Source organism: Pararge aegeria, chromosome 3, assembly GCF_905163445.1.
Source record: "Pararge aegeria chromosome 3, ilParAegt1.1, whole genome shotgun sequence".
Classification (NCBI taxonomy): domain Eukaryota; kingdom Metazoa; phylum Arthropoda; class Insecta; order Lepidoptera; family Nymphalidae; genus Pararge; species Pararge aegeria.
The window spans coordinates 9546160-9573533 of record NC_053182.1 but is presented as its reverse complement, the minus strand read 5'-3'; the positions used below and the strand labels follow the sequence as shown (position 1 = coordinate 9573533).

The 27374-nt window shown below is 33.9% G+C and overlaps 2 protein-coding genes across 2 annotated transcripts in view; one reads left to right on the top strand and one right to left on the bottom strand.

The window, feature by feature from the left end:
• The window catches only part of LOC120636978 (neural-cadherin-like), a 218887-nt gene that overhangs the window by 112149 nt on the left and 79364 nt on the right, over positions 1–27374 (top strand). The gene's annotated exons all lie outside the window — the stretch shown is intronic.
• On the bottom strand, positions 12937–16311 carry LOC120635843. Its single transcript, XM_039907033.1, has 2 exons — positions 15891–16311; positions 12937–15645 (listed from the first exon to the last, which is right to left on the bottom strand). Exons 1-2 carry the CDS (start codon positions 16060–16062, stop codon positions 14795–14797), a joined length of 1023 nt encoding a protein of 340 aa, XP_039762967.1. The 5' UTR covers positions 16063–16311; the 3' UTR covers positions 12937–14794.

Sequence of the window (27374 nt, the reverse complement as noted above, 5' to 3'; positions counted from 1 at the left end):
AAGGTGCAGTGTGAAACACTGAATTTTAACAACATACAGTTTCGTTAGATAGAGCAAAACACCCAAAAGTAATATTCCCATATTTTTTTTAATTATTATTATTTAGTAGCGGCACTAGTGACACATTTTCACATTCTGTAAAAATTAAAACTCTTTTCTTATTACGCTTCATGAGATATAGCACGGTGAAAGAAAGGCGAAGGGTTGGAATGACAGACGGACAGCGAAGGCTTAAAAATAAAGTCATATTGACAACTTTCCAGTAAGGCACCCCAAAACAGAAATATAATACCATCAGCTTAATATAATCGATTTATTGCTGCTGAACTTCGTTTCCTCATTAGGAAGAGGCCCAGTACTCAACACAGGCGACATAAGATCATGAAATACCCATGAAATACTTAAGTAATAAGTATATATATGGATGTATTTAGATGTCCATAGACATTGCTGATGTCTATCGTGATTGGGTCTATTTAATTTAAAAGAAACTTAATTTAATGTCGTATCTTGGTAAAATAAACATCAAATATGTGTTTCAACAAGAATCCATGTTCACTGGTAATCTTATAGACAATCGAAAGTACCTAATTCTACTGCGTACTCGTTCGTGGAATGTAATTTGTACATTTGCATACATATGTTATGTACATTGCTTGTCAGAAAAGGATCGTGACGGAGAATACCAGAGGAAAACAGTATATTATCCTTTAGACCCATCGCGTTTGTCTTGGTGTATTTGCTTTTAATTACTTTAATTTAAAACAATACAGGCCTAAGTTAACAAAAATAATGGTTCATTATTTTAAAACGTTTGTGCGGAATCAATTAAATTAATTTACTTTACCATTGCTAGATTATTAAAAGAGATGAACTCTTTTTATGGGTGTGAAGGTATTTTAAACCCTACTGAATAGTTTATGGCACAAGAACAATGTACACCTACTACCTTGAAAACAGCCCCTTCTCACATACGATATATAGCATAGACCCAACACGCTGCACCAATGTGGTTTGGTGGGCTATGTATGTAATTGCCATTTAAGTGGCATCATTTTAAGATGTAAATATTATTAAACTAAACTTAAAAATTAACGCTCGGGTAAATCCTTATAGATATGTAATAAATTTGTTATGAATTAGTACATCAAAGAAATAATTAAAGGTCATAAAAACAATTGAAAATGCTATAGTTGGAATGAAATAAATCCCTTTATCCTTAATACGGCCTTAAGTATTATAATGCAAATTTGCTCACAAATTACAATGACGAAAGCAAGTGGTAATCAAATTCTGTAACACATTTAATTTTGAAAAGCAGAGGTGACATGGAAACCCTGTTTGTGGAAACCTTGATCAAATTAAGCTCCTCAAAGCCCTTTATACGTTTTGTAATTTATATTTATTTAAATTAATTATAACTTAGCATTTTTCGGTTCTTATTATTTATGCGCTGAAATCTCGCAAAGATTTTTCTGCGAAATTCAAGAGTTTCTCCCTACTGTCGATATAAACTTTCTCTCTTATTATTTTCGCCTATTTTTAGTCTTTGAGACTATATTTTGCGTACCACTTTTAGAGCTCTCCAAAAACTTTTTAATATCTTGTTTCTCAATCTTGGCTAGGCGAGATTTTCAGATACCCACCTACTTCTCTTAACATGGCAAAAGTAAATTGCTGTTTTAATTAGAACGTATAAATAAATAAATTAATAAATAAGAGGTAACTGTTTTATAGCGCTCTAAATATTGAAAACATGTAATATGATACCTATATGTATTCCCTAACAGTGTACTCTAGGTAGAGTTAGTATAAAATAATTATATACGCAAATAAAACTTTTTTATGCTGAATAAAGAGAGCCAATGAGCATTTAATCGTATTAGAATTAGATTCGATGTCAAAACACTCTGTGTTTTAAATAATATTATTCATATTTCCCTTCCAATCAAATGTTCAACTAATCGTGATACATGTAGGTACAGCAGAAGTACCTACAGCAGGCAGGATTTTAAGTTTAAACCTGGTACGAGGTTTGACGAGACGATCTGTAAAAATAAAAAAAAGGTTTTCAATTTGACATTTAAAAAAATTGTACTTTCAACTAAGTCAAGTCGTTCAATGAACTTGTCTCAGTTGTCGAGCTATGTTGACTAAGCTATAAGTGATTATCCACACAATAAATCACCGTCCTTAACTCCGACTAACTTAACGAGCGACATAGATTTATCTAACAAAATGAACGAGTAGAATATAAATTGATTATTGGAGATTACATTTTCTTTACTGGAAAGTGGTTTGGGCCTAGAGGTTTCCTTTTCGTGGGGACCGAGTTCCATCCCTGACACGGACCTCTAACTTACCACATTTATGTACGTTTTTAATTTAACCAATTCAATTTCACTTGTTTTAACGGTGAAGAACAACATCCAGTAAAAACCAAAGTGCCTGGGTGTTCTCCGCAATGGTACCAAAAGGCGTTTGAAGTTTTGCAATCATCACTTGCCCAGTGGCCGGCAATTGGTCAAGAATCCTAATTACAATTACTCAAAGAAGATCGTCATATAGATTATATTTAAATTGCGAATCACCTAAAAGAAAAGATATTTACAAATTTTTATAATAAGTCGTAAGTAGCATCTCCATAAATAATATGCTAACATATTATTTATGGAGATGCTTTGGCTAAACAATATAACTTCTTTCTCTTATATGCACGTCCACTGTCTTTTTGTGATTCGTTGAGCAGCGTCGGTAACTCTGGCTCTTCTACGGATCTTGTCATTACTGTTTTTTTGTCTTTCAAACAAGCTCAACTTTCAATCTCTCAAGTAACTTCATGAGTGTTTTGGGCAAAATTTCTAGTACGAAAAAAAAGCTGAAATTACTTTATTATAATGAAAATAAAACCCTCATCCTGAATCAATTTATTTTGTAACATATTCAATGTAACTTGAGACGTATTGTTGATTCGATGCAGTAAATTACACAGGGAACTATTTCAACAATGCTCATCGTAAACTTCTTGAACTATTAAACTCTTCCCGTAAACTCTACTGTGGAAGACGCTTAGGTCGCCCACGCCGTTAACCACACTCTACTACATAAGTTAAACTTGGTTCTTAACCACACGTTTGGTGCTTCAGTTTGTTCTATTTTCTTGGAAAGACTTGACAACTATATATTAGATGTAAGGGAAATTTTGTCAGCTGCCGTTATGACTTTGGTAACCTACTTTTACTAACTAGGTGACGAAGTTAGTTACAATAAAAGAAATAACTAAAAAATATTTTTTACTACTCTAGTACCAGTAGGTAGAGTATTCACAGAAGAGAAATATAAAGTTCACAAAAAAAGTAAAAAAGTGAAAGTGTTCCAGTCCATACCATCCATACAGCTTTATTTTTTTTTTTTCATTTGATAACCAATTGACTAACATAGCAATTGCAAACCATGTGTGGTTAATGTTCAGCCGCACTGTAAATTTTTATGAAGATGACAGATCGCCACCCTTTGCATACCATATGGACTGAAATTAAAGCATTAAAGTGTAAGCTTTATGTCATGTTATATAAAGTGGTGTTTAAACCATTTGTGGTCCACTCGTCGTCGACGTTTAACTATCGTAACAATACTATATTATGTATAGCGTACACTGTATATTGACCTTTTGTTCGGTTACTATCGAAGGGCAGTAATTTTGAAGACACTTAGAACTTTATTCAACACTAAATTAATTTATAATTACTTTTTGGGACTGTAAACTAATGTTACCATGTCATGTCATGAACCGCTAGATTTATTGTAAGCGATAATGTTTATTGCTTTAACCAATAATATTCGTCATTATGGTAAAGAAGAACACTTAAAGAATCAAAGATACAATATAAATGTTAGAGATCTTTATAGTACCTACCGACACATAATCATAGATCGGTTATGTGGGTACATTATGGCTTGCTACATTAAAAATAATTATGAAGAAAAATTATTATTAACTGAATGAATTTACGATTCAATTAAATAAAATTATTGTTAATTAATTTCATAAACTATTTTCAGGATTAATTTCGGACATTATAGAAAACATGCTATAGGCACACTCCGATATATTGCAATTTAAAAAGTATGTTTAGTTGTGTTTGCTCGTAATGGATAAATTTATCTCTTTTACTCACGTTACATAACCGTAAGACTGAAACTTAATATCCTTCATCGTCCTTGTATTATTTTTAATGTTAGCAACGTGATGTTGCCAATAAAAATAAATAGATAAATTGCAGTTGTACAGATTTGGTTGGATGTCGCAAATAAAGCAATTAACTAAAACGAGGAGAAACTTCTCCGAAAGGGTCCGGAATAATACCATGCGTATGCTCAGAGGAACTGACTGACTGCATTTACAAAGAAATTACAGCCTTAACGTAAGGTTGACGTCAAGCAGGTGGAAGGTCGTTAGAAATATGTCAAAACCAAAACAACAAGTTATTCTCAAGCTTGGAAAAGACATAACGTGGGATCCGGGCTAAAATAAGTTTCATTGTATGTCACGGACTTACACACGCTTATTTTTATCCAAGGAAAACAGGGGTTTAAATAAGCTATTTGGATATTTAATTTGTTGTAAAAGTCTTTAAATAACGATTATGCCCGTTGAGTAATTAGTATTGTCTCTAAGTGTACGAAGAGCTCCATTTAACAAGAGGCCTGGTGGTAAGTGCCTGTGTCTCCCTCAAAACATGTACAGAGCCTCAGGACCACTCTCTAACACGTAACTCTACACCTGCTGTCCTTATAGTCTTCACAATAAGGCTTACAATGCAACATATTTGCAAAATTTGCCTCACGATCATTACACTAGGCCCATTAGACTAACAAATTAAGATAACTCACCGTTTGAAATGTTGCAATTAGTTACCTATCCTTAAATCGACCGAATGTACCGAATCCGAATGAAACTTAAATCCTTAAATTGTCGCATTCGAATCAATTAAATAAAACTCAATTTTCAGTACTTTGACTAAGCTGTTTAATTAGCATTAGGAAAAGTACTAATATTGATAATATTTTTTGTAGTAAACAACATTTACAACAATAGTAAAGTACATACAATACATTTTCATGAACATAAAAAAATTGTTGGTACTAATCAAAGGTCATAGCGATTTCGTTTTAATGATGCAACAAAACAAACTCAAATTAAAAAAATCAACACACTATAAAACTGATAGTAAAGATATTATACTAAAACAAAGATCCAGAAGCACGTTAAAAATGGATTTTCAAAGCCTTTTTAAGCGCATATATTTGTATAAAATATTGTGGATCGCGTTGTAACATAAATTATATGATTAAAAGAAGACTGGAAACTACTTACTTACTCTACGTCAAGGCTAAATAGGTACAAACGGATGCGGTACGAAAACCATAAGGAATTGTTTGCAACTTTCTTTTAGGTGCAGCGAATAAAGCATTTTCAATGTATTATTAAACAGTTTCAAACTAATACTTACTTTTATTAAAAAGGAACAGTTACGTTAGGTGCTTGAAAAATTGCTCAAGTATTTTAAACAGGTTTTTTGGTTTTAAATCATCCGTGTTTTAGAGTTGAGATAGTTTGTTATCTACATAAACTTAGATATAAAGGAAACATTTTATGCATAAAGTAATACTGGGAGATCTACTCGTATTTCTAGTACCTACTTATGGAGGGACAGAAAATACTTTAATATTGAATAAAAGTTTTGGTATTATTGTAATGTCCACCCACGTTGAAGGCTGCTGAATATTTCTTATTTCATGTTGGATAGGGATCCAGATTAAGAGCTAAATAATATGAGCACTAGGTGCAACTCTTTCTGAGTAATCGAGTAAAAAACATCCAAACATGTCCAAAAACATTCACTTTTGAGTCGGTTATTTCTAAAACCCCACATTCTAAATTGGCTCAATTTTTAGGGAAACCTTACTACATACTGATTTTATTAATAACGGTAAGTAGTACTTAGCAACAACACTAAAGAATGAAATGGTATCTTACGTAATTTAAAATATTTTATATTAAAAGACAAGCGTGTGTTGGAGTCTTAGTAATCAATACATTTATAATATTAGCGTGATTTGAAAAAAGCAATCATTGGTTATATCATCCTAATATTTTAGTATTTAAAACTTATTTAAGTATATTATTATGTCGATGTCCCTAAATGAGGGCAAAATGATGTCATACAATATTCATTCAACAATTTCACACAATTGTAAGTGAATTTTTGTAAAACCGTTTTGTAGCCATGTACACTTTACAAAGAACCTACGGTGCAAAGTTTAAGTTTGTAGTCTTAATAATCGTTCCTGATATTTCGTGATTTGTGAGTGAGTGATTAGAATTGTGGTTTCATGTCATTCATTGCATTGTGCTTTCCCTTTAATTTCCCTTCTTTTCCTTGTTAATTATCTTATCTTATGTAAAGGAAGCAAACGGGCCAACCGCAAAAAAACTTATTGTGATACAATAGGCAAAATGCAGTTAAGAAAGCGAGACAATGAAACCGAGTCCTTACGGTTGAAGTAAAATGAAGGCCTGATCATAAAGTTACGCTTCTGCAACGAACGGTAATATCTGTCTTTAACGGTTATAAGAATTCTCTACCATACAAAAAGGATAATAGGAAAAATTTAATCATGTAATCTTGTGATTCGTTCTAAATAAACTTGAAATTTCAAAGAAAATTTCTATAGACGCGTTACTTATTATTCCTCTATATATTGACACAAATATTAAATAGAAGCTCCTTATCGATATTTTAGAAATTTTTGTATATTTTTCTTTTTCAAGTAAGTAAGCATTAAAGATTAAAATAAGATTAGAATAAAACGGTAATTGCGAATAATAAACCATCTCAAAACCGTTAATTTCGATAAAATTGCGTATAGAGCATATTGAAAATGCATGTACCTACGTAGTTTATTTTTAGTCCGGAAATCTATATAAGTTTCGCGGGAAAACAAATATGCCGCAAGTCTCGAGCATCAGGTAGTAAGTGAATGAACCTTAGATAACAGGCTTTGTTTGAAAGTACTTATGTTTGTATTATCTTTTGTAAAATCAACCTTTGTACCGCTTTTCAAGTTGCTAATACTATGCAAATAATATTGCGACTAAGTAACATGAAGTTACGATAGTCTATAAGCATATTATCGGTATATAGAGGAACTTCAAAGCTTTATATCTCAAGAGGCGTGTTGAAATCAAGTTCAACATTACGTAGGTGGAATTGACTGGTGGAATGACCATTATAATTCTTCATTATAAATATTAAACAAACGCCAGCTGCGTTTGTTTAATATGAGAAATGACATTATTTGATTGCGAATTAATATATAACTTTATTATTTATGGATCCTTATTTTTTCGGTCTACCAGACAATAATTGTTTACTAGACTGAAATAAAAAGAAAACGAAAACGAAAGGAAAATGAACTTGGCTATTTTTAGAGTAGTTGTAATGTTTGTGTGAGGAGCATGAATGTTTTTCAGTGTCTGGGTGTTTATATGTATATTATAAGTATTTATGTATTATATTCATAAAAATATTCAACAGCTATCTTAGTACCCATAACACAAGCTACGCTTACTTTGGGGCTAGGTGGCGATGTGTGTATTGTCGTAGTATATTTAATTATTTAATTATTTAGTTTAGACACTGAAGGTGAAGTTAATCTAGTTCGATAAATAAATCCCCTTTTAGTTTTTTTATTTCTTTTCTTTCCGTACAAAATCGCGACTTTGCCAACGGATTTCAGCCGAAGCAGACCCACCCCGAAGCACGAGGTGCCCTGTTTCGCCAATCTGAGGCAAAGCACGCCAAGCTGGACCTTACTGAGGGTGATGGACAATACCGTTTCCATCAACCAGAATTCCTCCGAAGGCAATAAGAGCAAAAAGGGTGGAAGGGACATACTTTCACCGGCCTTTCGTGGCTGACGGCGAACGCGACAAACGTTTGTCGTCGACCCCGGCCCATCAGTCCCATACCTGGATGGAGCCTTAACCTTTCAATGTGTTTAGACGACCAGCTAGGTCACCCCTTCCTCCACACTTCTGCAGCGAAAGCATACTACTTTACTGCACATGTCCGTCCGCCGTTCCTGTTCCGGGACGGACATTCAAGCTCTCGGGATTAGTCAATGCAGTACATACTAAATCTACTACGCACCCCGCTAGAGGTAGGAGGGATTGTTGTATGTAGAGGAATGTATGACGTTTATGAGAATACATTAAAGATACCAATGCGATTTGTTAATGAGATTTTTTTTTTTAATTATTGGTACAGCGATCTTTCTTCTGACTAACGAGACTCGTAATAACGATTAGATACTTTGAAATTTAGGTTGTGATTTTAGTCAGTGGTGACAATAGTAATCGCGGCAAATTCAATCGCCATGATATCATATTTCATATATAGTATACCTACGTAAACTCCAAATCGAAAGCACTCAAGTGAAGAGTTTATGGCTAATTGCATGAGAGATGAGATCTGTCCGGCGCTACGCTGAGTAATTGTCTCACTAATTCGATGCGACACGGTACGACGCCTATATTCTACGCACGAGGCGCGTCACAAAAATGTCGCTTAGACATAATTGGAAAATATAAAGCTCACACTAATAACATCTGTGGATTTTATCGGATTGCAAAAACCTTGAGTGAGGATAACATTCTAATAAAAGATAATTATCTTTACTGAACTAAACTGTATTAGTTATAGAGCACAAAGTAGGAGATAAAATCACAGTATTTTCTAATAAAAAGTGGCTATTTCCCACGACTTCGTTCACTTTTGTTTCTTTCTTTTTTAATAAAGCGGGAAATGTCTGCTCTCTAAAGACAAAAAGTAGCCTATGCCTTTTCCAAAAATGCATGCAATTCCAATGGAAATAGGTAACTGACGGCCGTTTGGCGCAGTGGGAAGCGACCTTTCTGAGTCCAAGGCTGTGGGTTCGACTCCCACAACTGGACAATGTTTGTGTATTTCAGTGTTTGGGTGTTTATCTATATATTATAAGTATTTACGTAAGTATATTATTCATAAAATTATTCAATACGCTTACTTTGGGAATTGGGACTGTCGATTGGTTTGTATTGTCGTAGTATATTATAAGTAAAAAACTATTTTGTGTTCGCCTATTTTTATAAAGATACATAAATATTTGTGTTTCTTTGATTGAAATCAAAATTTAATGAACAAATAATATAATTAAGTTACATAACAATATCCAGGCAAATGGCCGCAACCTCAGCTTTGTACGAACAGTGCATGGGACACAATGCACTGCGCGGCTGATATTCAAGTTGCTCTGGCATTCTGTTGAACTAACAACCGCGCTGTCCGTTGCGTCTTTAACTGTAATAGTAGTGCAAATACTATATATCCTATATATCCTTTTCCCCGAAATATAATTGACCAGGATATGAAAAAATTATAATAATAATAAATTGATGATTAATAAAATAAAAATAAACAAAAATAAATCACTACCATAAGGTTGACATAAATAGAAATAAAATATTACCATAAATTATGCTGTTAGACATGAATGTTGTTAAATGATAAATAGTTAGTTTTATTTAAGACTCCCAAATACTATTTGAGCATCGTGGTGAGTATAATCTAAAATCGTCTTTTCTATGAGGCGTTTTTTCACCGCTATCTTTGTCAATATTTTACCGATTATGGAAGTTACTTTACTGTTGGAAAAGGTATGCCGGCTCTGGAGGTGGTCCCAATATCACCGAGCCAGGATCATTTGAGGGAATACCATAAAAATCGAATGGAATCCTTAAGTTTTATAGCCATGCACTGTGTGTTCGTTCACTCTCAAATGAAATGAACTCTACAAACTATCCAGGTTGAGTCTATAAGTCATTAAAGTCAGTTGATTTTTTATCGAAAAAGTTAATTATTACATATATACAATAAAGCATATATAACTAAAGAATGACTTGCAATTTTACTACACTCCGGCCGTTAAAGAAGGCGTCACAATACATTACCAACGTAATCAATCAGCGGCATATCTATGAATAGGCATTGTCGTATTGCATAAAGACTACCGACAAACCCCTGCGTAATATGTAGATGTCATTAATAAGTTTCAATTTTTTATTTATTTATTTGATATCTATGACCCATCACTACGCACTACACTATAACATAAATAGAATAATTAAAAACTAAACTAAATAAAAATATAAAAAACTTACATTAAACATTAATATGCAATATAAAAAATAAAAAAGTTACAAATTAAAATTTCTGCGTCCAGGCAGCCCTACGTGGAGTTTATATACAACTTGTATATTGGAGAGTCGTATCGATCTATTAGTGCTTTCAGAATGCCGTTACTGCTTACCCGCGTTCTTTTCATCAAGGATGCCATTCGATTTCTTCTGATGGCAAAAAAGTCATCAGTATGAGCCATCGCGAACATTTCTGATGCACTACAATAACTAAATACACTACATTATTATTTGTAAATTTACAGAGACATCGGCAAAAAAACTTGAAACAATAGATAAGGCTTTGACTACTGTTCGACTAAGGATTTTAAGGAAAAAGACATTAGAAAGCAATGAATACCGGTCAAACTGGAAGTAGATTTTCTATGTGATTTTACTAAACTCATGATCCCTCAGGACATCGTCTTACGGGTCAGCTGGTTATTTTAATGGTGAAGAGGTTACGTGTATTCTCAGGGCTAAGTAAATAGAAATAACAGCAGATATTAGGAAAGCAGGTATTTGATTATGAAATTAAAGACTTAATATTCTATTATAATCAATAACGATGAAATTTTAATAATAAAAGAGTATCAATAAAATTTTAAGGGGTGGGATCCCCTTTGAAATGACTATAAAAAAAATGGTATAAATCTACAAATAGAAAACTCGAAGATTTGATTCAAGCCACACCGCAACTAATTGTAATGATGGTAAATCATTTTTATGATCATGATAGCTGCCACACGTCCAGCCACTAAAGTGCCATTCCATGAATAAATTAACGAAAATTAAAAGTCGCACGAGATTACAACATTAATATTCTTCGCAGGCTTAAAATTTACCTCGGATTATTGTGACCATCATAAATTGAGATAGCCGACAGACGTAATATCTCATAAACCACTCAATACCATATTACAATGGTAAAGTTTAAATGTTTTTTGTAGTAATAATGTAAAATATTTGCCATGCTACCAATTGTGTAAATTTTAATACGACCTAATAGGTATTGTTATTAAAATATCATCATTTTTTTGCCATAATTTTACTGTATATATAAAGTTATCCTATGACACGATACCGAAATACGAAATTTTCTAATTTTCTTACAATCCGGTCAGCCATGACTATTGCGCTTAAAATTTAAGAATCAAACGAACTTACCTTGTGATGTTTGATATCTAATTATACGAGCGTCTTGACCGAAGATGATTACTATTTACATGCAGCAGTACGCAAGTTTATGCTGTCCTAATCACACATTTAAAGTTATTTAACATTTTTAAATCGATAAATTAGTTGAAATTTGACTTATTCTAACTTATTACCTATCTCCCACCACTATGCACCCCGCCATATTGAATCGGGTGGACAGTCATTTTTCAGAGCCCTATTTTTTCGATTGATCTAGGGATATATAAGAGGTGGGTGGGTCTGTAATCATCTTCGGTCAAGACGCTCGTATAATTAGATATCAAACATCACAAGGTAAGTTCGTTTGATTCTTAATTATACTTCGCATCTCTCCCGAAGATGATTACTATTTACATGCAGATGTTTAGAGCATCGAAAAAATACAAGAGAAAAGGAACGAATCATTTATTTATTTATTTTTTGCTCTCAATTAAGAAATGGTAGACGCGTTACCTCAATACAAACAACAATAATTAAAATAATGCATCTACAAAGTCAGTTTGATCTGTTGTTACTAGATCTTTATTATAGTACTTTAAGAAAACATTTGAGTCTTTAGTCCAGCCTGCGGCTTTCCGAATGATTTCTAGATTAACGCCTGCCCTGTGAGCAGCCGATGTGGACGCGTGTCGCGTACTATGGGCACCGTATAGGGTTATATCAATGCCACTTTTTTGCAGAATTGATTTAACCCAATGTGATAAAGTTTGGGTGCCTATCTTTTTATGTGGTTTTTGATAACTGATAAAAAGAAAATCTTCTTGTAAACGTAGAGTATAAGTTCTATCTAGATACATTTTAAGACACAGTGCTGGACAAATTTTCGGGTTTTCTCTTACATATGGTAATACAATTAATGGTTGGAAAGCATTTGGCTTTGATGTTTTTATCAGATCATCTATTTTAATTTTAATTTTATCTTCTTCAAATGAAATATTTTGAATTTTCATTAGACTGAGTGTCTGCATTCTTTGGGCAGACGCTAATGCAATAAGAGTTATTGTTTTAAGAGATAAATCTTTTAGTGAGATCAGATCATTGGGGTAATAGTTCTGTAGATAATTTAATACTAGATTAGGATCCCAAGTGGTATCGTATTTCGGCGCTGGAGGTTTTTTACGATAAACGCCTTTAAAGAATCTTTTAACGTTATCTTGACAGGTGATTTCCTGACCTAATAGAATGGACAACGCGGAACGATAGCTATTTAATGTACTGTACCCGGCCCCTGAATTAAATTTTTCAGTCAAAAATTCAATCAACTGTGTGACATTGGAATCACAATAACTTAACCCCTTGTTGTTGCAATATAGCCACCATGATTTTAAATATGAATTATATTGATTTAGTGTTTTACTAGAGAAAGAGGCCATTACAATTTCTAGTGATATGATGGGAACTCCACGTTTCAGTAGCGACTGCCTGATAATTTCCCGGCCATCACGGTCAGATCCACATGTAGAGGGTGATGCTCCCTGAAAGGGCAAATGAGCAAATTTTCATTAGGTTGAAAATATAGAACTTCCGAAACCAGCAGACTAGTCCATATCGGATACCACGGTTGAGCGGGCCAGTATGGTACTACAACAATGACCTCTGTCTTGTCGCATTTAATTTTGTGTAAAACTTTAGAAATTAAGCTAAACGGTGGAAAGGCATAAAACTTTATGTTTTCCCATTTGAAAGTAAATGCGTCAATAATTTCAGAATTAGGATCTAATTTCCATGAGGCGTACCTCTGACATTTGTGATTTTGGTTACTGGCAAATAAATCAAATTTAGGGGTACCAAAATATTTTTTTATCTGACTAAACGCGTAATCAGCTAGTTCCCATTCAGTATCTAAATTAAATGTTCGACGAGATTCAAAATCTGCGACTATGTTCCTATTAGATTGAATATAAGATGCGAAAATATGTAAATTGCGTTTCTCGCACCATTGCCATATGTCACGTGCTATTTTGTTCAGATGTGTAAACTGTATTCCACCCATTTTATTAATATACGCAATAGCTGTGGTATTATCGATCCTCATCAAAACATTGCAATTACTAAGTTGTGACGCAAAGATTTTGAGGCTATAATAGGCTGCAAGTAGTTCAAGAGTATTAATGTGCAGTGATAATTGTGAATTATCCCAGTCTCCATGAGCTGTCTCATCATTACAGGCTGCACCCCATCCTGAACGAGATGCATCGCTATACACTGTAATCGAATAGTCTTCGATTTGAAATGAACTACTGGCAGAGTCTATGTGATCTCTCCACCATATGAAATCATCTTTTAAATGTTCAGATAAGGTTACATACTTGTTATAATTATTAGAATAGTTGAGGGCTAAAAATTTTTCTCTTTCAAACATTTTTGTATAAACCCATCCATAGTCGACTGCGGGACACGCAGACGTTAACAAACCAACATAACTAGCAAGTTTTCTGATAGTGCATTGTTTTGTATTTAATAATTTATTTGTAAATGATTTTATACGTTTTTTCTTACTAACAGGTAAAGTCAAATACATTTTAGATGAATCAAAAATAAAACCCAAAAATAAACATCTTTTATGTGGGTAAATTTGACTTTTAACATCATTGATTAAAAATCCTAATTTTATAAGTAAGTTTTTTGTTGCTTGTACGTTATCTTTACAACTCTGAAACGTATTCCCAATGCATAAAAAATCGTCAAGAAAATTAACTGATAAATGGCCTAACAAGCGTAAATGGTGGAGAACAGGTTTTAGTAACTTTGTATAGACATAAGGAGCAGTGCAGAGGCCAAACGGTAAAACGTTGAACTCAAATAGTTGATTGTTCCACATGAACCGGAGGTATATTCTGTCACTTAGAGCAACTGGTAGTAAAAAATATGCATCCTTTATATCTATCGTGGCCATGAAACTATCTTTATTAATCAATTTTATTGCAGTGCGATAGTCTTCCATTTTAAAGTGATTAATATAAATGAATTTATTTAATTTTTTTAAATTTAATATAAACCGGTGCTTTCCGTTTGGCTTAGGAACTGTAAAAATTGGTGAGATGAATTGTTTTTCAGACTGAAAACAAGTCGAAACAAAACCTAAGGCTAATAATTCCGCAACGCACTCATTGATTATGTTTATTTCTTCGGAAGAATATGACCTACTTTTGACTTTATCTATTTGATAAGGAGCACTATGGAAGGGAATTTTATAACCTTTAATCCAGGACAAAATAGTATTATCATTCGTAATCTGCAACCATTCAGACAGAAAATACTGAAGTCTGCCGGCTGTAGGTTTATACGTCACTGCGTTGTGTACCTGTTGCGAAGGAATTAGCGTCGGCGACTTGACGCGTAGTATCTCGAGCGGTGAGTCGTCGGCGGAGGCGGCGCACGTCGGTAGTCGCGCGGCGCGGGCGCTGGCGCTCGCGCCGGCGGCTGCCGATGCTGGCCCGGGTACACTCGCGTCTCGGCAGCTGGTGCTCGCGGTGCCCCCCGTGCGTTTAAAGTAACCGGGTTGCGAGCCGAGTAGATCGGTTGTGAGCGAAGCTGATTCGTTTTAGCGCTGTTAAATCTCAACTCTGATGCGGAAGTTGATATAGCTTTTGATGACTTTAAGTGTTCAGACAAATTTGAACCAAACAAATAGTTATCTATTTTTGTATTTTTAATTACGTCTCTTTTTTGTTTACTAATACAGTTGACAATTGCAAAGCGTCTAGAGAGGGATTCTCTGTAGTGAGTGTCGCATAGCAATCGCCCGGCGTCACTCAAAGTTTTTATAACTTCTTGAGAACTTTCTTTTTGAGCTAAGATCAAGTTCAGTGCTTTGCCGATGGCAGAGATACAGCTTGACATTTGATTTTGCTTTTGTTCACTATAAACATCCCTCTTAACGTTAATCTCGGATAATGCAGATTTTATTTCAGAGTTTAGAATAGGTGCTTTCATATATAAACAGTTTTCAGGTGGTAGGTATCGTTTTAGGAGATCAATTTTCTCTTCCTTAAGCAACCCGTTAGTCAAAATATGTTTCCATCGTGAAGCTAAATCTTTGTGTATGTTTTCTCCAAAAGATTTGTCTTGTGTCGGGTCTGAGCCCAATAGTTGCAATATCTCTGGATCCAACTCGTCATTTTCCTCTATTAGCTGGCCTTCCATTGGTAGCTCAAATGGGACTTCGTCTGTAAAGACGACAAACCAATCAATTTGTACCATTTGAAAAACTCACACACGCTTTGCGTCGGAGCAGTTACAATAAACTAATATTATTTCATTATTTATATTTTTATCCACACACAATATAATGCCGGGATACAATTTCCACACACGTTTTACGTCGGGACAGTACATGAAGGTTTATTTAGAGTTATTAACAAAAACAAAACAGTAGCGGGTAAGCGGGTAAAAAACTATTATTTTTGCTAACCTTGAATTTCTCGGTCACCAGCTGAAGCTTCTGTCGTGGGTGATAACAAACTATCTTGATTCGACGAGTCTTCGGACGATGACGATGATGAAATAATTCTTTTTCTTCTTTTCACTAACTTTTTAAATATTCTATTTACCATATCACTTTCAGCTCGTTTTCTTTTCCCCATTTCTTCGAACTTTGCGCAAATATGGATACGTGTGACTCGGACAACACAAAATTACTTAATGACTGTCCACCCGATTCAATATGGCGGGGTGCATAGTGGTGGGAGATAGGTAATAAGTTAGAATAAGTCAAATTTCAACTAATTTATCGATTTAAAAATGTTAAATAACTTTAAATGTGTGATTAGGACAGCATAAACTTGCGTACTGCTGCATGTAAATAGTAATCATCTTCGGGAGAGATGCGAAGTATAATAACCCCATATTAACGGTGCATTTAGTCGATATTAAGAGTAGAGTATGTAAGCTTTGCAAAAAATCACGTCAATTTATTATTATGCTGCGTACGTAAAAGAAGGATAAAACTATAAACATATTTTCGCATTAGTAACCGTAGAAAGGACCACAACTTAACGTGACCATAATGTGTCTCAATATTTAAAGTCCTCTAATATTTGCTTTAGAAAGGATTACTCCACACCCCTTGGCATCGTCGGTTGTCTTATTAATTCTTTACCAACATGATCAGTGCCGCGAAAGCACCACTCAATAATTCAAATAGCGTTAAATGGCAAGAAAGGGTCTCTTAATTAATATGCTGCTCGGGCTTACAGAGGATTGTAATAAACTCATAAATTTCCTGTGTATAAAGCTGGACGATATTTACTGTCTAAAGAACACTGTTTTGAGTGAGGCGTGACCGGTGAAGCCCTCTTCCACTCTTTTCCAACTGATGTTGCTTGATGCAGTGCAGTGGCGTGCACTTCATACATGCACAAAAGCGCTACCTACCCAATTTGTTTATAACTGGTATTGGAGGATGTGTGAAATTTATGCTATATACCTGCTTTAAAAATACCCTGGTCGAAGACCCTGTGCTATTGCACGCTATTGATGCAGTGATATAATATACAAAATAGTACACGGTGGTTGTGTGTATATTTTCTATATAGATAGGAACGTAGATGCTACAATTCACAATCGTTAATTAGGTTCTCTAAGAAATTACTGGCAGTGATTATCAAAATAGTGTGTGTGCTATGCAAAAAAGTGTGAGTCTACGAATAAAACAATATAATTCTTATATAAAATCACAGTTTTAGTTGCCTATTAAAAGCTAAAATTTCTGTACTCAACTAAAATCTTAGGTGATTGTCACGCGGTAGAAACTGAAGATATAAACTACTCTCCGTCATAAATTGTTACCAACCTAATATTATTATGCATTATTAATTACTAAATTTTTATAAATTTATTAATATTTTTATAAATATAAATAACGGCAGACTGCTACCATCTCACAATACAACAACTACCTTAAGAAACCGATCGAAAGAAACGACCACAATTCTTTGACTGTATGGTTTCATTCGATTTACTTTTTTCGTATATAAATCACATAGTAAGTATTTTGGTTTCAGTCCAATCATTTCGCTTCGTGTCCCAGTCCCTTGTTTTTTTCCACGCGTAGGTTCTGATTTATCGATCATGTTGGTAGAACATTCCTTCCAAATTATAGGCCTTTATTTGGTCGCTTCACGACTGCGGGTTCAAACTCCAATGTCCTTTTAGATATATATGTGTACCTATATGCGAAGTCAGCGAGAAAGGTCCGAAGTTACAAGGAATTAGAAATTACTTAGAGAAGAAACTTAGTAAATGTTCTTGTGGAAAAAGTTACACCGAGCGGATATTGTTGTTTCTTTATACGTTGTTAGTATAAAATAAAGTTTATTTGCCAAGGTGAAATCGTATTATGTTCACGTAGACCGTAGTACTCGTACTTCGACAAACGGCGGATAGTTTCTTCAATTTACAATGAATCCTTTTAACATTGAAACCTTTTCTAACGATAGCCTTTATGGTTGCTGAGAGTAATTTTCGAAGTTGCATGAATTATGAAGGAGATAAAAGAACCATCATCATGAATAGGATTCACAAAAAAAACAATGCAATTCTGCAAACAAAAAAAACAAGCGTGTTAGCATACGAAGCCATATTTGACCGACTGTTCTTTGACGGGAATGCATACGAAGCAAAATATGGCAATAAAGTACAGGCAAAACTGCCTGACAATAACATTCTTTAACATCTAAAGAGCATATTTAAAAATATTAGATTTTTCACTGCCATTTTATAAACTCTTTCAAGTGATAAAATTTGCACTAGATTTAATCACACTAAACTGATCGAACACCCTCAAATAAATTGCCAGAATATCCTTGGTAAAGACAGCAAAAAATATCTTCGTTCCACGAAGACTTGCATAATAAGGTTTAAAGTTGTTTCCAAAAAAAAATATTTTATAATCTAAAAAGCGGTGATAGGCTAGTGGTAAGGGCTTGGGTTGCACTTTCGGGTTGCCGAGTTCGAATACCAGCAGCTGTCGGTTTTAAGCAATTACAATACTACTTGCTTCATCGGTAAAGGAAGACATCGTGCGAAGACCTGCACGCCTGAGAGTTCTCCATAATGTTCTCAAAGACGTGTGATTACCAATCCGCACTGGGCCAGCGGCCTAAACCCTTCTCATTATAGGAGGCCGGTAATGGGTTGATATGATGATGATAAATCTAAAATTCAATTTCAGGGATGTATATTTAACAAAATATACACTTACTTACACATATAAATATAATATATATATATATATATATATGAATATCTGTAAGTAAGTGTGTATATATATATATATTTATATATATATATATATTTGTAAGTAATACGACAACAAAGAACACCAGTAGGTAGGTAGGTAGGTCCTTATAAGATTTGAAAGCCAAAATAAGTATGTATCAGGTGTATTGATATAGCGTTCTAATAACTTACTTTAGCCTGGAACATTTAGTTAAACTACTTAAAGTTATGACATAAATTTATGATCTTATGGAGTATAAAGGCCGAATCCTCGACATTGAAAAACGTTCTGCTTTTACGGAACATTCAGAAATCGTTATCATGGTAGAAAAAGTTCATGCGTGAGTGTCTAATGGAGTTTTAATAGCGATTGGTTTTTTGGAAAACTAATTTTATTATTTGATTCAAATTTGACTGTTAAAAACCTGTGGTTCAAAAATCAAAATTCTAGAATAAGTGATAATTCATTCATTCAACATTTCGTTCGTTTAAACACCTAGAGTTCGGTATTTTTTGTCTTAAAATCAGAGAAAATCGAAGTTACAACAATTTTGATTTCCAATGTCTCTAATGAAGCAGACAGATCACATAATTTCCGCCTAGTAAGCAACCAAGGCCTTTTAAAATTTGATAAATGGCGTCGCAATTTTGTTAGTGAAGTTTTAAAAGGGACCAAATTTAAAATGGTTTTATTTATCGGCTTATGCCCGCGACTACGTCTGCGTGGTTTATTAAATACTGCGGGAACCGTTTATTTATCCAAACTGAATAGTACCCTATGTCTGTGAGCATGCGAGATATCTCTATGCAAAGTTTTGTCAACATGTCAAGTGCTGTGTCGCCGTACATAGGACACAAAGTGTGCTTTATTGAACCCTGCGGGGACGCAGCACGAGTATTTCAAGGGATATTAAGAACCCTATGTCCATCTCCACGATGCAAGCTATCTATGCATCATATTTATTCAAGAGCGATTCTCGACATAGGTTACATAGGTAACGAACAAACAGACATACCTTTACATCTATGATATTAGTATAAAACATTGAATTTTTGTTATTTTATTAAATACAATTTGAAAAAGATTTATTTATTGGCAAATTCACTCACATCTGTGTGTGTAACTTAAATATACGTTTTTAACGTATGAAAAAACTATTTTAACAAGAACCTGCATTTCGAGAACGCACTGTAATAAGCTTTTGTATGAGAAACTTAATTACAGAATGTAATTCTGCCATGCGTTATTGTGACTTTAGAAGTTTGTTTACTTAAATAAGACTTTAACGGTTACAAGGGTTTTGTACCCGAAGGTTGCTGTCGAACTCTGTTTCTAAGGCTCCGCTGTCTGTCCACGGGTTATATCTCATGTACCGTAACAAATAGAGAGTTGAAATTCTGACAGGTAGTGTAGTAAATCAATCTTACTTAAAGGGTAACCTACAATAACGCGTTTTGTTCTGTTTTTTGCAACATAATACAAAAGCGATTCGTACTGTACGACATTGCCAGTAACTCGCACTTAGTCTATATCCGCCAGTGGCTTCGCACGCCTTTATAAAAGTAGAAATACGCTCAAGGTCGTTTTTCTGGTTTTCACCTACCGATGAAGGCGTGCCGCTAAGCGATTCAGCGTTCCGATACGATGTCGCGTAGATAAAGATGGGGCATGGATTTAATAAATCTGACATATTCCCTAACAAAGGTTAGCCCGCAATCTGCTTAGACTGCTTCATAAGTTATCACCAGGTGAGATTGCAGTCAAGGGATAACTTGTAATGGCATAAAAAAAAAGTCAGTCCTAGATCGATGTCTTATTGCGGGATGTAAAGTAAAAACGTAACACTCGCCGGCCGATAAACCACCGTTATGCAAAAAATACGTTAGTCTATATTTGCTCCGATTACTTTATTACAACTTGGTTTGAAAAACTAGCAAACACATTTTCGCATTAACAATATTAGTAGAATTTCACCTGCAATTTTAAATCCTTTTTACTGCTGCTTTCTTTATTTAGTTTCTCTTAATGCAATTGTCGCTACATAACATGCTATTTAATTTTGCCTCGGCGTGACTATCGCAAAAGAAATATTCCTTTCTGATTCGCACTTGTACTGTAATAAAAGAGTAATTCATAGAATAAGAATTGTTCAAAAATAGCCCGGAAACTGCTACAGCTTTTGTAAGGGAAATAAAAGGAAATGAATATTGTTTTACCCAATCTTATCCAGTTCTTTCTCTCATTCATTATTGTTGGGGACAAGATCCAAAAATGATTTCTAGAGCTATTGTACTTAAGATAATGAGTATATTTTTCTTAATCCTTAATTTATGCCGTCTCAAACCAAAATTGGTTATTTAAAAGGAATCATCTTTCCGTCTTAAAATAAATGAGAACAATTGGTATCACAGCACTAATTTTATATATTACCTACTATTAATTGTTCTTGTAATATTTTTCTGTATATAATATAATAATATTCACAGCTACGAGTATGTTTAATAGATCTTCCTTCAAACCTGCGATGCATAAAGAAGTGTATTATAAGTTTAACCGCTGTATGTGTCTGTCAGTCTGTCCGTCTGTGTGTGTGTTTGTATATGACACCGTAGTTTTTTAGTCGTGGCCAACCCAAATCTCCAAATAGCGCATAATTTTTTTTTTTACAGCAGTATTTATGTCAGTTCTTTTTGGATTTCACATTTGGCCCTCATTCTATATTTGCCAATTAGTGTAATGGACAGTGACTCTACTTTCTGAGACAAAGGCTGTGAGTTTGATTCCCATTCTAGAAAATGTTTCTGTAATGAATGTTTTTAAGTGGATGTTGGATATAATATATTTATCAGTATGTACTAACCTAACGGTACTAACCGTTAACACAAACTACGCTTATTTTGGGTAGCGATATGTGTATTGTCGTAATATATATATTTTTATATATGTATATATATATATATATATATATATATATATTTATTACGGTGGCCTTTTGCGTCAATGACTAAGTAATTGCTTGTATCTGTAACAAAATATATGTTACCTTTTTACCGCTGGGCTTCAAACACCGAGGTGTGGCGGTTACTGGCGTTGATTAACGTCAATTACGTGAAAGTTCTAAATTATTCGCATTACACTTTCACAGTTTTGCTCACTTGCCAAATGTTCCATTTATCGACAGGGCTGCGGCAGTCAAGTCGGTCGTATTGAAACTTAACTAGTGGTTGCACGATTGCTCGTTTGCACAGAGTTTTCGTTCACCCTGCAAATACCGGCTAGAAAAATATGAATAAGTATTTGCACTGATAGTTTGCTTTCGTGCATACGGGATACATTCAGTATCTTCTTTATGCTACGAGCTTCCTATCCATACTAATATTATAAAGAGGAAAGATTTGTTTGTCTGCTTATACCCAATAGGCTTCGAAAGTATTGGACCGATTTTAACAATTTCTTCGCAAAAAGAAAGCTAAACTATGGAGTAACGTATATATATATATAAATATATTTTCAATAAAACATAATTTATTTGTGGGTTATAACTTATTTTCAAAAAAATTGGAGATCTTTAAGAAAATTGCAGTTATGTAACCCAAATTAGACACTTACACACCCAAATTACAGATGGACGGTTGAAACAAACGAAGGTTACCATCAACGATATTTATAGTGCAGCAGCATTTATTCCAATCGGACATTCAATGTAGAAGTTATTGCGAGGTTAAAATATTTAAGGACTACATCTAAACAAAACTTCATTGGAAAAGTTATTTTTAAAAATAACATTCATTTTTTTGTACAAGATTACGCCTTGGAGGACCGAGGACCTAAAAATATGCTTTAAAAATTGTTGCTATTCTATAAAAATATCATTTTTTTAAATACATTTGATGTATAATATCTCAGTTTATTATTATCGACTGAAAATACGCGAACATCTAACCGCCTTTGTGCTCGCACCGTGTTTTAACTTTATTTCAAAGTTAATTCTAATAAATTAAAATATATCACCTAAACGCACTGAATGCTCTGAAGAAATGCAGCGCATAGTGCGTAATATGGGATAAGCTTGAAGCTGATGTTTTCGCACCGTAGGCATATTATAACTTCGTATATTACACTTACAACTCACTTCTATGTTATATTTTACATGTAATGTACGCATCAAAAGTGCCATATATATATATATAGTGCCATATATTTGAATAAATAAATATTTGACTTTGACTTTACCCTAATGAATTAAATTAGATACGTCATCTACCCGCGCTTAATGCCTGGACAAAATAAAGCATTTAGTGCGTAATGTGCGATCAGTTTCGATGCATTTTAATATAAACACATCTTTCGTCTTCGAAATGAAAATTTAGTTAATAACGATGATACGGTATCATCGTTATCATTCATCATTTTCTAGGTACGATTATTATCATTAGCCTAAAAATAACACCTTCTTGGTTGCTTGCTTCAATACAATCTTACATAGTACAGTAAGTACTAATTTAGCTTTTTAGATTTTATAACAGAAACAGGCATGCTATTAACTGGTAATCCGGATTATCTCTTACTCAATCATAGATCAGGATACAAGGTTATTAAGAGCACGCTACACGCTTGTACGGATCTTGAATAGATGCTTGATGTATTTGATATGTAATGTAACAATATGGCTTACTTATGATTATGTCAGAAAACATATGCTACTATTTTGTAAAGTGGGTAAATAATTAAAGTTTGAAACTATAATTGACACGTGTCAGATCTTTTTTTTTGTTTATAAGCATTTTTATAAAAGTTGCTAATAATTCTTATTTTATATAATGAATAGTTTTCAAGAAATATTTAAAATTATATATGACTCATAGCGAATGGTAATGGTGCAGTAGCGATACACTTCAGTCTTTTTGAGAGACTCAGATGTGTGTGTGATAGATGCGTCTTAGTCATCACATCTCTTCATGCTTACTATCTTTAAAAACTATTTTCCTGTATAAGCGATAATTAAAAGATCTCTCTTCATTTGCTCATCTCATTTTCCTTTCAATAAGATTTTTTATTGAAGACGGGTCTTCTGATATTTAATTTACAACACCGGAGGAACTGCCGATGTTTACCTGCTTCTTAAATAATGCCAAATTCAAACGGAATTTGGTTCCATAATTATGCAAGTATGTGTTAAAAATTGTCTGTTTGTTTATCTGATGCTTCTTTGTGGTATTTAATGGTTTACTATGTCAATTAATCTTAATTTGCTACACTGATTTACTTGAACTAAGAACTAAGCAATTGTGAAGCAATACATTGTGAAGTCAACAAACCCTAAGCTTAATATTCATTGTAAATATCTAGTATATTAGTTCAATACAAAGTGCTTCCTCATGTGGACATTATCTCGATTTTTCACTGATACAGCAAAAACATATACCTAAAGATAAAGATTGCATACAATATAATTTCTAGAAAATCTCGCAGTTATGTGACTTCAGCTCTCAAAACTTCGAAGTTTCGGGCAGAAGTTTTGACGGTTTGGCTATCGATTATTCGGTGGTCGTGTTTTCAAATCGAGTTTTAAAAGATTGAATATCTAACACCGAATTCTATGTATGACATAGTGTACACAAGTTTGCACATTTTTAAAGACTTGGAGTCATTACTTTTTATTTTGTAAATAGTACATAGATAATACATACATTTTGCTTGTTTAGCCCAGATGATGAGTATTCTAAAATCAAATTAAAACACTCTTAAGAACAATTATTAAATCTATCTATATATCTATCAGTCAGAAATATTGAATAACATGTATGTGTATTTTTCACTGTAAAGAGATATCTCTTTACAGTGAAAAATACACATACATGTTATTCAATATTTCTGACTGAATCGTAATCCACTGTACACGATAAACTAAAATTTTCTCGACACAAAAAATTTACGCAAATAATTACTACTTACAGAAATAGCATATTTTTAGTACTATATTACTGATTATTCGGGTTACATTACGAGCTTCACCGGACTGCAGCGCAAAATATAACAGGAACTTTTTGTAATGAGTTGTCCGCTCCTGCTATGAAGTGCGCCTACCTTAAAACTTCAACAATCCAACGTAAAATCAAAACACATTTGCCTAAGAAAGTGCTTTCCGTTATATTCCTAATACGGCTTCCGGGGATGAGATGTCATGTAAATTACGATATTTCTATTCCAACACGTATTCGTTTCGCATAGAAAAGTGTCATGTGACTTTGTACAAGAATACGTAGGTACTTGAGTAAGCTGACGTCAGTCAAGCTATAATGTGAATGCTGATAAGTTACGTGCACCAATTAGACGTCGGAGAGAGAAATAGCTTGGACGCCTTGCCACCATAAAAATCTTTCAAGAGGAAAATAAGCGTTCTTTGTGTCAATGGACTCTCCCTCCTACGAAGGAATGTTGATTTGTAAGAAAATTGTGCTATCTACGCAGTATTGGTAAAGGGGAGTATATCCACTAATAAGAAGATGCCGTTGTGTGCTTTATATAATTCTATTCCGTAGCTTCGTTTGCGTGGAAAATTTGACGTGTATGTATGTCTATGTGATTCTCTAAGATCTGAACTACCGCGATGCAGCAAAACATTTCAATCTCTTGCTCTGTAAAAACAAAAAACAAATGTATTACACGGAAATGGGTTTAATAATGGGGTAAGCCTAGTGCTGTACCAGACTAAATCTGTCTCCGTTCTAAATTTCATCGAGATCCGTGCAGCCGTTCTCGCGTAATTGAGTAATAAACGTCCATAAAAGCTTTCACATTTATAATATTATACTATACATGAATATTTTCACACACATTTATTTGCTTTGTCTATTATGTCAGTTGGCCGTCCGTCGTTTAAATAATAATTTTCGGAATGATACCTACTCGTAACTTCATATTACGCGGTCGGCCCAACCCAACATGATTACTGACGGTCAGCTGAATTAGTAACTCGCTTATTGCTATCCCAGACTTAACACAGATTTCAATTCCTATTTTAATTATTCTGCACACGTTTTAAATACGCCGTTGTAAACCTCTGTTCGAGTTCAAGTTCGACAAAGTTTCATAACGCTGGGTGTTTAAATTTTTAATGATGAAACGAACAATGTCCAAAAATTCACGTTGTTAAAACTTCACTATTCCAATTCGTAATATAGGAAATATTTGTAGTGGTTTCACCTAGTTGTGATTGCGCTGGTTAATCAACTTTAAACGAAATCGCTATCTGGATGGCCAATAGAAGATGGTTGTTAAAATTTACTCTCTAATGTCTTACTTTGCATCGGATTGAACGAGCTTTAATCACGGGTATCACTAACATCTCATAATATCGTTATTGGCTACCTAAACCCACCCAACACATCCATTTTGCATATTCGATTTTATACAAGAGAGGAAGTCTTTATCCAAGAGTGGTACAAAAATATGAAAGAAACGTGCAATGCGTAGTTAAAGATCAATATCACTATAATAGGAATTTAGTTGCTTCTTGTTAGCAGCTAAAGATGATAATTAATCATGTTTTTATATGGAAAAGAATGGCGCGGAAAGCAACATTGTTGTACAATTACCATCCGTGTCACTTCCATCGCGTCTTTTCTCGGAGATTTATGTCGTTGCAATAAAATCTCCTCGTTTGAATAAACATCGCCGGCTGTGACAAATTACTGGCGCTCGCCGCCAAAAGCCAGCGAACATTAGCTGATATAATTCTTTTCAACCGCGTCAAATGGGTTTAACTTACACTAATTATAGCATTTTGTATTTTCTTGGACTTACAATAACAACAATTGCTATATTCTGTGATATAATCTAAGATCGATAGTTCGTTAGTTACAAACGAATACAAACCAGTTCGCGTATGAGAAGCAAGACTTACAAGATCATGACATAAAAGATATTCCTCTGCTTTCACAGATATGCTTATCTAAATCTCTAAATTATTATGTAAGGTTTCTTCTGACGAAAGGAAAAAAAGCATGTATTTTAAATTTTAAAAAAAACTGAGGCTATTTTGCGTCATTATTAATCTTCTGTCTGTAATAATGAAATGTTAGTAAAAATTCTGCATTTTCTCTATAAGAGTGTTTTATTTATTGCAGAATCATGACTACTGGCATTAAAATCCAAAATAAACATATTTTATTAGAATGTATGTTTTTGTAAAACCTAACATACAAACCTAACCGAGATATCAGATTGTTAACTACTGGTTACCACAAAGCCATGTACCGTCAACCTACTTAGCGTTTAAATACGTTGGCAATATTCAGTATATTAAGGCCAATATTCAGTATATTAAGTCTGTGCAACGACGTTACCACGAAACTATTATTTGCTGACATACAACTTGTATACTTGGCTACTGTGTAATTTGCTGACTTTCAAAATAGGTACACGATCTACATAAATGGCTCTATACCAAGCTGCTTTTGTTTAGGGGCTATGTTAATTTGTTTAAACTGTTGCCTCATTTAACTGAGATACTGCACCGCTGAGGCGCAGTTAAAAATTCACAGCCTCTGTGTGAGTTCGGTTTTATATCTATTCATGTCGGAAAACATAGTTTAAATTTTTAAGCCAGGGATTTAAATTTTTTGCGCAGTTAAAAGCAAAGCTGATCATCCTACTCTAGAAAGCTAAGGCGTC

What these genes read in the sequence shown, in the direction of transcription:
- LOC120635843 (XM_039907033.1), bottom strand. Translation starts at nt 16,062, where the DNA reads ATGGGGAAAAGAAAACGAGCTGAAAGTGATATGGTAAATAGAATATTT. An exon ending in TGGTGACCGAGAAATTCAAG is followed by an intron (nt 15,646 to 15,890) that starts GTTAGCAAAAAT and finishes TCGTCTTTACAG; the next exon opens with ACGAAGTCCCATTTGAGCTA.